Raw genomic sequence first — 17,612 nt, forward strand, 5'->3', positions numbered from 1 at the left:
AGTGAGCAGAGCGTGCCCACCATCACCAGTCCTGCAGGGCAGACACAACACACACTATGATGAGCGGCAGGGCGGGGGCACTGAGGAGGTACAGCTGGCGTGTCCGCATGAGCAGTGAGCAGAGCGTGCCCACCATCACCAGTCCTGCAGGGCAGACACAACACACACACTATGATGAGCGGCAGGGCGGGGGCACTGAGGAGGTACAGCTGGCGTGTCCGCATGAGCAGTGAGCAGAGCGTGCCCACCATCACCAGTCCTGCAGGGCAGACACAACACACACTATGATGAGCGGCAGGGCGGGGGCACTGAGGAGGTACAACTGGCGCGTCCACATGAGCAGTGCGTGCCCACCATCACCAGTCCTGCAGGGCAGACACAACACACACTATGATGAGCGTCAGGGCGGGGGCACTGAGGAGATACAGCTGGCGCGTCCGCATGAGCAGTGAGCAGAGCGTGCCCACCATCACCAGTCCTGCAGGGCAGACACTGCGCTCGCCACACTTTATAATATCAACTCCGCGCCGACGTGGATAGTGGGGTTATGAACAAGTCGGGAGTACGCATACCACGTCTGCTCACCACGCTTCGGGGTGGCGTGGCTAGTGGGGGTGTGCTAAATGTGCTTAATCGCATCGCATGCGATCCAGTCCGCAGGCAGGGGAAACAAGAAACTACTAAAGTACCATCGCATCGCATGCGATTTTCCTGCCGCCGTGCAACTACACAAGTACCGAACAAATAAGGTGTAACCCCAAGTACAAGGACACGTAGCACACAGTATAGATCCCATATGTACCGGCTCAGCGTTGCACACTCGTATAACAGATACAGCAGGGGTAGATGGACAGGGGCCCGACATAGGAGCGAATCTCGTGGAGAGGTCACACTACCAAGGTGTATGTGGGGTTATATGTGCCACTGTCACCTGGGGTCATGCTGAACAATCCATCAGACAAATACAGTGTGAAGAGAAGAGTCACTATCTAGGGCGGTATTCAATGAGAATCCTGTTTAGGATTCGCTGCACATTCGCCACTGCCCGCCGCGTTCCGGAGCCTCACCGGCTCCAGTATTCAACGAGTCAGGGTCTCACTGTCCCTGACCGGCGAATTTTAACTCCTTTGGCGATGCCGCAGGGAGCCTGAGGACGGCAGCAGGCAGGGAGATGGAAGTCTCCCTGCCTGCCCCAGAACGTTTGTGGGGGGGAGGTGGGCTCCCCAGGAGCCAGGCAGCACAGGCTGCCCCCCGGGATAGCCAACAGGGGACCGGGTATTCACTACACCCGATCGTGCATATGTAATGATCGGGTGCAGTGAATATATGAATATCTAATGAGCGGCTCGGCTCCCGGCCCCCTGCTGGCTGCTCTGTGTAAAAAAATATACATATATATATTTTTTAAATTAAATATATATTCATGTGCTTACAGCACATGAATAAAAATAGCATGCCCCTCCTCAGAATAAAATTCCTGATTTTTTTACACCAAATGTAAAAAACAAAAACAAGTTCACATTCCACTTCACCATAAAAAGATAGCGATTGCTACTCGGTGAATCATGGAGATAAAAACCTTGAAATGTATTCGCCATCTGGTCATTAAATAGGGTGATTCACCGTTTTAGTCAAAAAAAAAAAAATCACCTTACAGCACGAAAATAGCACAAAATCGCCATAAAAGATGGCGAATCAGCCTCATTGAATACTGCCCCTAGTCTCCTACTATCTGTACATTCCCCTTACCAACAAGTGCAATGACACTGCGAGTCAGCGAGGCCGGATCATCGTACACAGACCCCGATATTCCTGTCTCCATCTCCTGGCGGATGTAATCCCTGGGGAAGCAGAATCAGAGAGATGAAGGGAAACGTCACATCATCAGCACTATATAGACAACACATATCCGACACCAGCAGGGACTGCAATAAGGCTGTGTGTGTATATATACAGCCGCTGGGCTCTGATATAACGCCTGCCTCCTCCTCTTTGGATGCTGGTGCCCCATCAGGGTACACCACCAATCAGGTTATGTACACTGTTTCGCTAATGCCACCTGTCCGAGGACACTGCTGTAACTGCCACAGTGCAGGCCGTCTCACTCTCTTCCTGGGACCCATACGCCTCTTCCGGATTGGACAGTGTTCCCATGCCAGACACAGCCATGAGGGCACAGTTAACCCTGCTGCACGTCTAACAATGTCCGGCCAGGGATGCAGCAGGAGAAGTTGCTCATAGATTAAATGTACGCGGTAAAGGTGCCCACACACTAGAAAGATCTGCGATCATAAGATGTGCGCATAAATTAGCCTTCAAATCTTTTGTCCGATCTGGACAAAAGATTTCAGGCGAGCGCACATCTTTACCAAAGATTTTTCTTAAGATCCCGTGTGCGTTCCTATGGATCTTTTGTTAAATCTTCTGATCTTTTGTGCAGCACGTAAGATCAGAAGATTTAGCAAAAGATCCACGGGAGCGAGCATCGGCCGATTTTCGACCGATTATCGGTAAATATCGGCCGATTTATCGAAAATCGGCCAATCGGCCCAAAAATCGTTCTAGTGTGTGGGCACCTTATGGGTCATGTGCTTGGCAGAATGGTGCAATATTTGCGCACAATGTGGCAGATGTATTAAGGATTAACAAGAGATAAATGCAAGTGTGATAAGGAGAGATAAACGTCCAGCCAATCACCTGCTAACTGCCATGTTACAGCCTGTGTTTGCAAAAAACTCAGTAAGGAGGTGATTGGCTGGACGTTTATCTCTCCTTATCACCCTTGCATTTATCTCTTGTTAAGGCTTAATACATCTGCCCCAATGTCTCCTTTTATGGACACACGAATAGCACAGCGCCCCCAGCAGGCCGCCCCGTGTGACAACACTGTACCCTCTATGCACCACGGGCTATTTATGAGGGGAGTGGTGGGGTAGCGATTCATTCTCACTGCCTGATTAACAGCACCTCTGTCTGCTGATTGGCTAACGGCTGGACTGAAGGCCCCCTCAGCGACACAGCGGTGGTCAGGTATAACGCTGTACATACGTCATATGTAACGTGGGTCACTCACCTGACCGTCTGGTGGGCCACGTACAGAAGCAGCGCTGTGAGAAGATACAGGTAGAGGTTGACCAGGCACCACAGAGGTAGTAGGAGCAGGACAGCACAGGCCAGGTGAGCTGGGGGAACAAGGAGGGACATCACCAGCATTTTCCGATTCCATCATTATTTACCCTGTTCTCAGCTCCCCCCGCAGGTTGTTGGTTTGCAGGCATCCCAATATGTGGGTGGGGTGAAGGGACCGAAGGCCAGACTGAAGTGGGTCTATGGGTGGGCAGGTGGAGGGGGGGAGGCGATGTACACCACCCACTCAAGGAGAATGGAGGTACAGAGGAGGGGGTAATTAGAAGAGGGGTAGAAATCATCAAGGGTTTGGTATGGGCTGGGGATCACCAGGGAATGTGTGGAAGATTAAGGGAAATAAAGAAGGGGGCCACATGGGAGGAGACAGAGAGGGGGGCCACAAGGAAGGACCCAGAAATGGGGGCCACAAGGGAGGACCCAGAGGGGGGGGGGGGGGGGGGGGGGAGGGGTCCACCCTGCTACCACCACCCCAAGTACTGGCATCGCCCTACAACCATCCTTAGTGATGGCGTCACAATTGCTGCATGTCTTTAACATACCATACCTGCTGCCTGGCAAAGGATTCTGGGAAATGTGGGTCAGTAACTGTACCATGCACACTACAGGCTTGTACAGCAACGCCTCCGATCTTACCCAGGTAGTAGACACACTGCAGGTATTTTGCCCTGAAGACAGTGGTGAGGTAGGAGGGATGCAGGGACTCGGCCACTTCCTGGATGTCCCAGCGGTACAGCAGATCCAACAGAACGATACCTGGAACTCGCAGGATGACATTAGCCGCTGGTTCCAGTCTGGACATGGCTCCAATGTAGTCACTATACTGAAATGTGTCACTATTAACAGTACTGTACTGTCACACCGCCCTGATGTACTGTATGGTCAGTGTATACAATGACCTGTGCTGTCTCACTATATGCTGTACTGTACTGTCAGTCTATACAATGTCCTGCTGTACTGTACATCTATACACCGTCCTGTGCTGTGTCACTATATGTTGTACTGTCAGTCTATACAATGTCCTGCTGTACTGTACATCTATACACTGTCCTGTGCTGTGTCACTATATGTTGTACTGTCAGTCTATACAATGTCCTGCTGTACTGTACATCTATACACCGTCCTGTGCTGTGTCACTATATGTTGTACTGTCAGTCTATATACTGTCTTATGCTGGTCAGTCTAAACACCTGCTGTACTGTACTGTAAGTGTATATACTACACTGTCAGTGTATACACCATCCGGCTGTACTGTACTGTCACACCGCCCTGATGTACTGTACGATCAGTGTATACAATGACCTGTGCTGTCTCACTATATGCTGTACTGTACTGTCAGTCTATACAATGTCCTGCTGTACTGTACATCTATACACCGTCCTGTGCTGTGTCACTATATGTTGTACTGTCAGTCTATATACTGTCTTATGCTGTGTAACTAGATGCTGTACTGTACTGTAAGTTTATATACTGTCCAGTGATACTATATTCTGTACTGTGCGGTCAGTCTATACACCTGCTGTACTGTACTGTAAGTGTATATACTACACTGTCAGTGTATACACCGTCCTGTGCTGTGTCACTATATGTTGTACTGTCAGTCTATACACCGTCCGGCTATACTGTACTGTCAGACTATATACTGTCTTATGCTGTGTAACTAGATGCTGTACTGTACTGTAAGTTTATATACTGTCCAGTGATACTATATTCTGTACTGTGCGGTCAGTCTATACACCTGCTGTACTGTACTGTAAGTGTATATACTACACTGTCAGTGTATACACCGTCCTGTGCTGTGTCACTATATGTTGTACTGTCAGTCTATACACCATCCGGCTGTACTGTCAGTCTATTCACTGTCCTGCTGTACTGTACATCTATACACTGTCCTGTGCTATGTCACTATATGTTGTACTGTCAGACTATATACTGTCTTATGCTGTGTAACTAGATGCTGTACTGTAAGTGTATATACTGTCCTGTGCTACTATATTCTGTACTGTGCTGTCAGTCTATACACCGTCCTGCTGTACTGTAAGTGTATATACTGTCCTGTGTTACTATATGCTGTACGGTCAGTCAATACACGTACTGTATTGCTATACACTGTACTATATTATCATTATATACACTATACTGTACTGGATTATGACAATCTATATAGCATACTGTGCTGTACTATGTCAGTGTATACACCAGACTATGCGGTTCCACTATATATATATTAGTACAGCCGACTGACAGATGCGGGGTCACAGGTCATCCCCACTCCCACAGTACAGACTGCGCCTGAAGGCAGGAACCTCCAGCCAAGAAGATCCAAGAGTATAACACTGCCAGGTGCCAGCAATGGTGGCGCTCCATGTACTGTAATAGCCGCCTCAGCTGGAGAGACTCCGCTAATGCACCTGCGCCAGGGGACAGAGAAACCACACGTCATATACATACCTGGTACACAGCCCCTACAGATGTCACATGTCATATGCTACAGCCCCCCATTCCTCAGTGTATAAGTCCCCCCCCAGTATACAGCTCCCCATTCCTCAGTGTATAAGTCCCCCCCCCAGTATCCAGCCCCCATTCCTCAGTGCATAAGTCCCCCCAGTATACAGCCCCCCATTCCTCAGTGTATAAGTCCCCCCCCCAGTATACAGCCCCCATTCCTCAGTGTATAAGTCCCCCCAGTATACAGCCCCCATTCCTCAGTGTATAAGTCACCCCCAGTATACAGCCCCCATTCCTCAGTGTATAAGTCACCCCCAGTATACAGCCCCCATTCCTCAGTGTATAAGTCCCCCCAGTATACAGCTCCCCATTCCTCAGTGCATAAGTCCACCCCAAGTATACAGCCCCCATTCCTCAGTGTATAAGTCCCCCCAGTATACAGCTCCCCATTCCTCAGTGTATAAGTCCCCCCCCAGTATACAGCCCCCATTCCTCAGTGTATAAGTCCCCCCAGTATACAGCCCCCATTCCTCAGTGTATAAGTCCCCCCCAGTATACAGCCCCCATTCCTCAGTGCATAAGTCCCCCCCAGTATACAGCCCCCATTCCTCAGTGTATAAGTCCCCCCCAGTATACAGCTCCCCATTCCTCAGTGTATAAGTCCCCCCCCAGTATACAGCCCCCCATTCCTCAGTGCATAAGTCCCCCCCCAGTATACAGCCCCCCATTCCTCAGTGCATAAGTCCACCCCAAGTATACAGCCCCCATTCCTCAGTGCATAAGTCCCCCCCAGTATACAGCTCCCCATTCCTCAGTGTATAAGTCCCCCCCCAGTATACAGCTCCCCATTCCTCAGTGTATAAGTCCCCCCCCAGTATACAGCCCCCCATTCCTCAGTGCATAAGTCCCCCCCCAGTATACAGCCCCCCATTCCTCAGTGCATAAGTCCACCCCAAGTATACAGCCCCCATTCCTCAGTGTATAAGTCCCCCCAGTATACAACCCCCCATTCCTCAGTGCATAAGTCCCCCCCAGTATACAGCTCCCCATTCCTCAGTGTATAAGTCCCCCCCAGTATACAGCCCCCCATTCCTCAGTGTATAAGTCCCCCCCAGTATACAGCCCCCATTCCTCAGTGTATAAGTCCCCCCCAGTATACAGCCCCCCATTCCTCATTGTATAAGTCCCCCCCAGTATACAGCCCCCCATTCCTCATTGTATAAGTCCCCCCCCAGTATACAGCCCCCATTCCTCAGTGTATAAGTCCCCCCCCAGTATACAGCCCCCATTCCTCAGTGTATAAGTCCCCCCCAGTATACTGCCCCCCATTCCTCAGTGTATAAGTCCCCCCCCAGTATACTGCCCCCCATTCCTCAGTGTATAAGTCGTCCCCCCCAGTATACAGCCCCCATTCCTCAGTGCATAAGTCCCCCCAGTATACAGCCCCCATTCCTCAGTGCATAAGTCCCCCCCCCCAGTATACAGCCCCCATTCCTCAGTGCATAAGTCCCCCCCCAGTATACAGCCCCCATTCCTCAGTGCATAAGTCCCCCCAGTATACAGCCCCCATTCCTCAGTGTATAAGTCCCCCCCCAGTATACAGCCCCCCATTCCTCAGTGCATAAGTCCACCCCAAGTATACAGCCCCCCATTCCTCAGTGCATAAGTCCACCCCAAGTATACAGCCCCCCATTCCTCAGTGTATAAGTCCCCCCCAGTATACAGCCCCCCATTCCTCAGTGCATAAGTCCACCCCAAGGATACAGCCCCCCATTCCTCAGTGTATAAGTCCCCCCCAGTAAACAGCCCCCATTCCTCAGTGTATAAGTCCCCCCCCCCAGTATACAGCCCCCCATTCCTCAGTGTATAAGTCCCCCCCAGTATACAGCCCCCCATTCCTCAGTGTATAAGTCCCCCCAGTATACAGCCCCCCATTCCTCAGTGTATAAGTCCCCCCAGTATACAGCCCCCCATTCCTCAGTGTATAAGTCCCCCCCAGTATACAGCCCCCCATTCCTCAGTGTATAAGTCACCCCCAGTATACAACCCCCCATTCCTCAGTGTATAAGTCCCCCCCAGTATACAGCCCCCCATTCCTCAGTGTATAAGTCCCCCCCCGTATACAGCCCCCATTCCTCAGTGTATAAGTCCCCCCCCGTATACAGCCCCCATTCCTCAGTGTATAAGTCACCCCCAGTATACAGCCCCCATTCCTCAGTGTATAAGTCCCCCCCCCAGTATACAGCCCCCATTCCTCAGTGTATAAGTCCCCCAGTATACAGCCCCCCATTCCTCAGTGTATAAGTCCCCCCAGTATACAGCCCACATTCCTCAGTGTATAAGTCCCCCAGTATACAGCCCCCATTCCTCAGTGTATAAGTTCCCCCAGTATACAGCCCCCATTCCTCAGTGTATAAGTCCCCCCCAGTATACAGCCCCCCATTCCTCAGTGTATAAGTCCCCCCCAGTATACAGCCCCCATTCCTCAGTGTATAAGTCCCCCCAGTATACAGCTCCCCATTCCTCAGTGTAAAAGTCCCCCCCAGTATACAGCTCCCCATTCCTCAGTGTAAATGTCCCCACAGTATACAGCCCACATTCCTCAGTGTATAAGTCCCCACAGTATACAGCCCCCATTCCTCAGTGTATAAGTCCCCCCCAGTATACAGCCCCCATTCCTCAGTGTATAAGTCCCCCCAGTATACAGCCCCCATTCCTCAGTGTATAAGTCCCCCCAGTATACAGCCCCGATTCCTCAGTGTATAAGTCCCCCCCGTATACAGCTCCCCATTCCTCAGTGTATAAGTCCCCCCCAGTATACAGCCCCCCATTCCTCAGTGTATAAGTCACCCCCAGTATACAGCCCCCATTCCTCAGTGTATAAGTCACCCCCAGTATACAGCCCCCCATTCCTCAGTGTATAAGTCACCCCCAGTATACAGCCCCCCATTCCTCAGTGTATAAGTCCCCCCGAGTATACAGCTCCCCATTCCTCAGTGTATAAGTCCCCCCGAGTATACAGCCCCCCATTCCTCAGTGTATAAGTCCCCCCAGTATACAGCCCCCCATTCCTCAGTGTATAAGTCCCCCCCAGTATACAGCTCCCCATTCCTCAGTGTATAAGTCCCCCCCCCAGTATACAGCCCCCCATTCCTCAGTGTATAAGTCCCCCCCCAGTATACAGCCCACATTCCTCAGTGTATAAGTCCCCCCCAGTATACAGCCCCCATTCCTCAGTGTATAAGTCCCCCCCAGTATACAGCCCCCATTCCTCAGTGTATAAGTCCCCCCCAGTATACAGCCCCCATTCCTCAGTGTATAAGTCCCCCCCAGTATACAGCCCCCCATTCCTCAGTGTATAAGTCCCCCCCCAGTATACAGCCCCCATTCCTCAGTGTATAAGTCCCCCCCCAGTATACAGCCCCCCATTCCTCAGTGTATAAGTCCCCCCCCAGTATACAGCCCACATTCCTCAGTGTATAAGTCCCCCCCAGTATACAGCCCCCATTCCTCAGTGTATAAGTCACCCCCAGTATACAGCCCCCATTCCTCAGTGTATAAGTCCCCCCAGTATACAGACCCCCATTCCTCAGTGTATAAGTCCCCCCAGTATACAGCTCCCCATTCCTCAGTGTATAAGTCCCCCCCAGTATACAGCTCCCCATTCCTCAGTGTATAAGTCCCCCCCAGTATACAGCCCCCATTCCTCAGTGTATAAGTCCCCCCCAGTATACAGCCCCCATTCCTCAGTGTATAAGTCCCCCCCAGTATACAGCCCCCCATTCCTCAGTGTATAAGTCCCCCCCAGTATACAGCTCCCCATTCCTCAGTGTATAAGTCCCCCCCAGTATACAGCTCCATGTCTACCCCTCCTCACAGTGACCTGGTGTCAGCGGCGACCCCGCAGACGGCTGAGACAGGTACTTGACGCTGTATCCGCCATCTTGTGTGAGGGCAGAGTGACAGTCCGGACATAAAGCTGCACATGCAGTCTGTGACCATTTAGTGCTCTCTATGGATACAGCGCCACCTGGCGGCCTGGTGTCAGATCGCACGTTATATATGAGCCTCATGGCATGCTGAGGATATACAGCGACTGGTATAAGGGGTGCAGCTGGAAGAGGTGATAATGGGGGACAGGGTGAAGCTGTGGTATAACGGGGTACAGTTGTGTAAGTATCATAACATTTGGGTACAGCTGTAATAGTAATAGTTTTGATACTAACATTGCAGCTTGCAAACAATGTGGGGTTTCCTGCTTGCAGCAATATATTTGTTGGTAAAAACAGTGGGTGCCAGGGGCAGCAGTGGGGCCCTTAGGCCCCTTTGCGTGGCACACAGGGCCGGAAACAGAAATCTTGGGGCCTGGTACACTGATACTTCGGCTGGCCCCCCTAACCCCGCCCCCTTGAGAAAAACATTTGGGTACTTATGAGTTATCCGGGCGCCCGATTTCTAAATCGGGTCGGATCGGGCACATCGCATCGCATCGCATGCGACCATCGGATGCGATGCGATGCGATGACCCGATTTTTCCATAGGAATCAATGTTAAAATGGACAGAGTCCATTTTAACATGGAATTCAATGGGAAAAAGGGGTCCTTTTCATACCCCTACTATCCAAGTGGGCATGGAGTTGGATATAAACCTGTGGCGAGCGTAGCGAGCCACCGAGCCCGAAGCGTGGCGAGCGGACATAGAATACCGTCCCCTCGCGGGGCTCGCTTCGCTCGCCACGCTTCGGGCTCGGTGGCTCGCTACGCTCGCCACAGGTTTATATCCAACTCCATGCCCACTTGGATAGTAGGGGTATGAAGAGGACCCCTTTTTCCCATTGAATTCCATGTTAAAATGGACTCTGTCCATTTTAACATTGATTCCTATGGAAAAATCGGGTCATCGCATCCGATGGTCGCATGCGATGCGATGCGATATCGCATCGCATCTGATTGTATGCCTTAACTTAAGGCATACAATCAAAAAATCGGGCGCCCAGATAACTCATAAGTACCAACATTTGTTTTGTATGCTCAGGTCTATTTTTCAGCAGGCTCCAGCAGGAATTGAGGCCCTTATTCTAGTTCACTCTTTCTGACAAAATATTTCTTAGATGGACAAAACCATGTGCTCTGCAGGTGAGGCAGGTGTTACTTGTGCAGAGATAATTAGATTTGGGTGGGGTTTTACACCTGCCTCACCTGCAGTGCACATGGTTTTGTCCATCTAAGAAATATTTTGTCAGAAAGAGTGAACTAGAATAAGGGCCTAAGTTCCTGCTGGAGCCTGCTGAAAAATAGCCCTGGGTATATTGCATATTGAATGTGTTTTTTTATTATTACAAAAGAAACATAATTAATGTTCACTAATACCGGAGGAGGGTCCGAATAAAAAACCAGGGGGGTGCCTTTATAAACCATTGCTAGGCACTGCACTGCCACAGCTATGTTTACAGTCCCTGAGCTCCTCAGAACCTTGTGGCCCCTCACAAGCTTGAGGGCCGGTGCAGGTGTCCCCTTTGACCACCCTTGTCGCCTGCCCTGGCTGCACCTGCTTCACCAATGGTAGTTCCGCCTCTGCTTCGCATCTTGTAGGCACTACCTATACTTATGGTACAGTGGGGCAGATGTATTAAGCGAAGAGATAAACTAGCGATAAAGTGAAATATGACAGTTGGAAGCTGATTGGCTGTTGTGTTTTCTCATTTTACTTTATCTCTAGTTTATCTCTTTGCCAGGTTTAATACATCTGGCCCAGTATGTTCTGCTTTCCATCCCATTAAAGTATTAGCCAAATTATTCTGGACACCATATATGATCCTGATGTGTGGCCCCGCGGCATCACAATTAACAGCTAAATATAATATGCAGCTATATGCACTTTCTCTATATGAATTCCGCTGTGAATATGTCATAAGGAACCGCCGGTATCCGTAAGAAGACTGACACATATAGGATGTCTGAGACAAGCAAATTGGAGAAGAGGAACGATACCCCCACTAAGGGACGTACATTCACTCTACTTTCTCCTATTATTCTATCACCCACACTGGTCATTGGAGATGGGTATATTGGAGAAGAGGAACGATACCCCCACTAAGGGACGTACATTCCCTCTACTTTCTCCTATTATTCTATCACCCACACTGGTCATTGGAGATGGGTATATTGGAGAAGAGGAACGATACCCCTACTAAGGGACGTACATTCACTCTACTTTCTCCTATTATTCTATCACCCACACTGGTCATTGGAGATGGGTATATTGGAGAAGAGGAACGATACCCCCACTAAGGGACGTACATTCACTCTACTTTCTCCTATTATTCTATCACCCACACTGGTCATTGGAGATGGGTATATTGGAAAAGAGGAATGATACCCCCACTAAGGGACGTACATTCACTCTACTTTCTCCTCCTATTATTCTATCACCCACACTGGTCATTGGAGATGGGTATATTGGAGACGAGGAACGATACCCCCACTAAGGGACGTACATTCACTCTACTTTCTCCTCCTATTATTCTATCACCCACACTGGTCATTGGAGATGGGTATATTGGAGAAGAGGAACGATACCCCTACTAAGGGACGTACATTCACTCTTCTTTCTCCTATTATTCTATCACCCACACTGGTCATTGTAGATGGGTATATTGGAGAAGAGGAACGATACCCCTACTAAGGGACGTACATTCACTCTACTTTCTCCTATTATTCTATCACCCACACTGGTCATTGTAGATGGGTATATTGGAGAAGAGGAACGATACCCCTACTAAGGGACGTACATTCACTCTACTTTCTCCTATTATTCTATCACCCACACTGGTCATTGTAGATAAGTATATTGGAAAAGAGGAACGATACCCCCACTAAGGAACGTACATTCACTCTACTTTCTCCTATTATTCTATCACCCACACTGGTCATTGGAGATGGGTATATTGGAGAAGAAGAACGATACCCCTACTAAGGGACGTACATTCACTCTACTTTCTCCTATTATTCTATCACCCACACTGGTCATTGGAGATGGGTATATTGGAGAAGAAGAACGATACCCCTTCTAAGGGACGTACATTCACTCTACTTTCTCCTATTATTCTATCACCCACACTGGTCATTGGAGATGGGTATATTGGAGAAGAAGAACGATACCCCTTCTAAGGGACGTACATTCACTCTACTTTCTCCTATTATTCTATCACCCACACTGGTCATTGGAGATGGGTATATTGGAGAAGAGGAACGATACCCCTACTAAGGGACGTACATTCACTCTACTTTCTCCTATTATTCTATCACCCACACTGGTCATTGGAGATGGGTATATTGGAGAAGAGGAACGATACCCCCACTAAGGGACGTACATTCACTCTACTTTCTCCTATTATTCTATCACCCACACTGGTCATTGTAGATGGGTATATTGGAGAAGAGGAACAATACCCCCACTAAGGGACGTACATTCACTCTTTTCTTCTATCTGTGGCTCCTTAAATCACCATCCTTGCAGGGAAACCTTAGTGGCACCCCTGGCAGAATCTGAAGAATCCGGGAGAGTAGGACTACAATGAAGGGCAGCAGGAGATGTAAGAATGAAACTGGAGCCTCCTGCGGTATGTGGAAGGGTAGGCAACTATTCTGTACAAGTTGTTTTGACACAGGGGTACAGTCAGAGAGGTGAGATTACCTGTGGGTACAGCCAGAGGGGATGCGGTCATTTGGTCTACAGCATGATGGTCGACAGTCATTAGGTCGACATGGGGAAAGGTCATTAGTTCGACAGTTCGTTAGTTCAACAGTGTCTAGGTCGACAGTCAAAAAATCGACATGGGGTTTTTCACTGTCTTTTTTAGCCAGGGTGTATTTCATTCCCTACCATCCACTAGGGCGTGGTGGGAGAAGAAAAGAGTGTGCCCGACTGTGTCCATGTTGACTGTGTTGACATTCAGGTAAAAAAACAATGAAAAACCCCATGTCGACCTAGACATTGTCGAACTAACGACCTCTCAAACGAATGACCTTTCGACCTTTTCCCATGTCGACCCCATGTCGACCTAATGACTGTCGGCCATCATGCTGTAGACCAAATGATCCCAACCCAGTCAGAGAAGGGGATATCACAGAGGTACAGATAGAGATGGTGATATTACACAGGGGTACAGTCAGTGAGGTGAGATTACTTGTGGGTACATTCTGAGAAGGGGATATCACAGAGGTACAGATAGAGATGGTGATATTACACAGGGGTACAGTCAGTGAGGTGAGATTACTTGTGGGTACATTCTGAGAAGGGGATATCACAGAGGTACATATAGAGAAGGTGATATTACATAGGGGTACAGTCAGAGAGGTGAGATTACTTGTGGGTACAGTCGGAGAAGGGGATATCACAGAGGTACATATAGAGATGGTGATATTACATAGGGGTACAGTCAGTGAGGTGAGATTACTTGTGGGTACAGTCGGAGAAGGGGATATCACAGAGGTACATATAGAGATGGTGATATTACATAGGGGTACAGTCAGTGAGATGAGATTACTTGTGGGTACAGTCAGAGAAGGGGATATCACAGAGGTACAGATAGAGATGGTGATATTACATAGGGGTACAGTCAGTGAGGTGAGATTACTTGTGGGTACATTCTGAGAAGGGGATATCACAGAGGTACATATAGAGATGGTGATATTACATAGGGGTACAGTCAGAGAGGTGAGATTACTTGTGGGTACAGTCGGAGAAGGGGATATCACAGAGGTACATATAGAGATGGTGATATTAAATAGGGGTACAGTCAGAGAGGTGAGATTACTTGTGGGTACAGTCGGAGAAGGGGATATCACAGAGGTACATATAGAGATGGTGATATTACATAGGGGTACAGTCAGTGAGGTGAGATTACTTGTGGGTACAGTCGGAGAAGGGGATATCACAGAGGTACATATAGAGATGGTAATATTACATAGGGGTACAGTCAGTGAGGTGAGATTACTTGTGGGTACAGTCGGAGAAGGGGATATCACAGAGGTACATATAGAGATGGTGATATTACATAGGGGTACAGTCAGTGAGGTGAGATTACTTGTGGGTACAGTCAGAGAAGGGGATATCACAGAGTTACAGATAGAGATGGTGATATTACATAGGGGTACAGTCAGAGAGGTGAGATTACTTGTGGGTACAGTCGGAGAAGGTGATATCACAGAGGTACATATAGAGATGGTGATATTACATAGGGGTACAGTCAGTGAGATGAGATTACTTGTGGGTACAGTCAGAGAAGGGGATATCACAGAGGTACAGATAGAGATGGTGATATTACATAGGGGTACAGTCAGTGAGGTGAGATTACTTGTGGGTACATTCTGAGAAGGGGATATCACAGAGGTACATATAGAGATGGTGATATTACATAGGGGTACAGTCAGAGAGGTGAGATTACTTGTGGGTACAGTCGGAGAAGGGGATATCACAGAGGTACATATAGAGATGGTGATATTAAATAGGGGTACAGTCAGAGAGGTGAGATTACTTGTGGGTACAGTCGGAGAAGGGGATATCACAGAGGTACATATAGAGATGGTGATATTACATAGGGGTACAGTCAGTGAGGTGAGATTACTTGTGGGTACAGTCGGAGAAGGGGATATCACAGAGGTACATATAGAGATGGTAATATTACATAGGGGTACAGTCAGTGAGGTGAGATTACTTGTGGGTACAGTCGGAGAAGGGGATATCACAGAGGTACATATAGAGATGGTGATATTACATAGGGGTACAGTCAGTGAGGTGAGATTACTTGTGGGTACAGTCAGAGAAGGGGATATCACAGAGTTACAGATAGAGATGGTGATATTACATAGGGGTACAGTCAGAGAGGTGAGATTACTTGTGGGTACAGTCGGAGAAGGGGATATCACAGAGGTACAGATAGAGATGGTGATATTACATAGGGGTACAGTCAGTGAGGTGAGATTACTTGTGGGTACAGTCGGAGAAGGGGATATCAAAGAGGTACATATAGAGATGGTGATATTACATATGGGTACAGTCAGTGAGGTGAGATTACTTGTGGGTACAGTCAGAGAAGGGGATATCACAGAGGTACATATAGAGATGGTGATATTACATAGGGGTACAGTCAGAGAGGTGAGATTACTTGTGGGTACAGTCAGAGAAGGGGATATCACAGAGGCACAGATAGAGATGGTGATATTACATAGGGGTACAGTCAGAGAGGTGAGATTACTTGTGGGTACAGTCAGAGAAGGGGATATCACAGAGGAACATATAGAGATGGTGATATTACATAGGGGTACAGTCAGTGAGGTGAGATTACTTGTGGGTAAAGTCAGAGAAGGGGATATCACAGAGGAACATATAGAGATGGTGATATTACATAGGGGTACAGTCAGTGAGGTGAGATTACTTGTGGGTACAGTCAGAGAAGGGGATATCACAGAGGTACATATAGAGATGGTGATATTACATAGGGGTACAGTCAGTGAGGTGAGATTACTTGTGGGTACAGTCGGAGAAGGGGATATCACAGAGGTACATATAGAGATGGTGATATTACATAGGGGTACAGTCAGTGAGGTGAGATTACTTGTGGGTACAGTCGGAGAAGGGGATATCACAGAGGTACATATAGAGATGGTGATATTACATAGGGGTACAGTCAGTGAGGTGAGATTACTTGTGGGTTCATTCTGAGAAGGGGATATCACAGAGGTACAGATAGAGATGGTGATATTACATAGGGGTACAGTCAGAGAGGTGAGATTACTTGTGGGTACATTCTGAGAAGGGAATATAACATATATGTACAGATAGAGATGGTGATATTACCATAGGGGTACAGTCAGTGAGGTGAGATTACTTGTGGGTTCATTCTGAGAAGGGGATATCACAGAGGTACATATAGAGATGGTGATATTACATAGGGGTACAGTCAGAGAGGTGAGATTACTTGTGGGTACAGTCGGAGAAGGGGATATCACATAGGTACATATAGAGATGGTGATATTACATAGGGGTACAGTCAGTGAGGTGAGATTACTTGTGGGTACAGTCGGAGAAGGGGATATCACATGGAGGTACAGATAGAGATGGTGATATTACATAGGGGTACAGTCAGTGAGGTGAGATTACTTGTGTGTACAGTCAGAGAAGGGGATATCACAGAGGTACATATAGAGATGGTGATATTACATAGGGGTACAGTCAGTGAGGTGAGATTACTTGTGGGTACAGTCAGAGAAGGGGATATCACAAAGGTACAGATAGAGATGGTGATATTACATAGGGGTACAGTCAGTGAGGTGAGATTACTTGTGGGTTCATTCTGAGAAGGGGATATAACATATATGTACAGATAGAGATGGTGATATTACCATAGGGGTACAGTCAGTGAGGTGAGATTACTTGTGGGTTCATTCTGAGAAGGGGATATCACAGAGGTACATATAGAGATGGTGATATTACATAGGGGTACAGTCAGAGAGGTGAGATTACTTGTGGGTACAGTCGGAGAAGGGGATATCACAGAGGTACATATAGAGATGGTGATATTACATAGGGGTACAGTCAGTGAGGTGAGATTACTTGTGGGTACAGTCGGAGAAGGGGATATCACAGAGGTACATATAGAGATGGTGATATTACATAGGGGTACAGTCAGTGAGATGAGATTACTTGTGGGTACAGTCGGAGAAGGGGATATCACAGAGGTACATATAGAGATGGTGATATTACATAGGGGTACAGTCAGTGAGGTGAGATTACTTGTGGGTTCATTCTGAGAAGGGGATATCACAGAGGTACATATAGAGATGTTGATATTACAAAGGGGTACAGTCAGTGAGGTGAGATTACTTGTGGGTACAGTCGGAGAAGGGGATATAACAGAGGTACATATAGAGATGGTGATATTACATAGGGGTACAGTCAGTGAGGTGAGATTACTTGTGGGTACAGTCGGAGAAGGGGATATCACAGAGGTACATAT

General features: G+C 48.2%; 1 protein-coding gene across 4 annotated transcripts in view; it reads right to left on the minus strand.

The window, feature by feature from the left end:
- Positions 1–9,574, minus strand: part of LOC146059253 (RING finger protein 145-like) — a 66,549-nt gene extending 56,975 nt beyond the window's left edge. For 2 of the 4 annotated variants that reach the window (XM_083171617.1, XM_083171392.1), the window contains exons 1-4: positions 9,476–9,574; positions 3,781–5,555; positions 3,074–3,182; positions 1,750–1,841 (exon numbers count right to left, since the gene is read on the minus strand). In XM_083171617.1, the coding sequence (XP_083027743.1) occupies positions 1,750–1,841; positions 3,074–3,182; positions 3,781–3,946 (367 nt within the window). In that variant the 5' untranslated portion in view covers positions 3,947–5,555; positions 9,476–9,574. Of the gene's footprint in view, positions 1–1,749; positions 1,842–3,073; positions 3,183–3,780; positions 5,660–9,469 lie in introns of those variants that run through there. The other 2 variants (XM_083171533.1, XM_083171452.1) reach the window with 2 other exon arrangements.
- Positions 9,575–17,612: the final 8,038 nt, after the last annotated feature.

Source organism: Crinia signifera, chromosome 1, assembly GCF_055691185.1.
Source record: "Crinia signifera chromosome 1, ASM5569118v1, whole genome shotgun sequence".
In the NCBI taxonomy this organism is placed as follows: domain Eukaryota; kingdom Metazoa; phylum Chordata; class Amphibia; order Anura; family Myobatrachidae; genus Crinia; species Crinia signifera.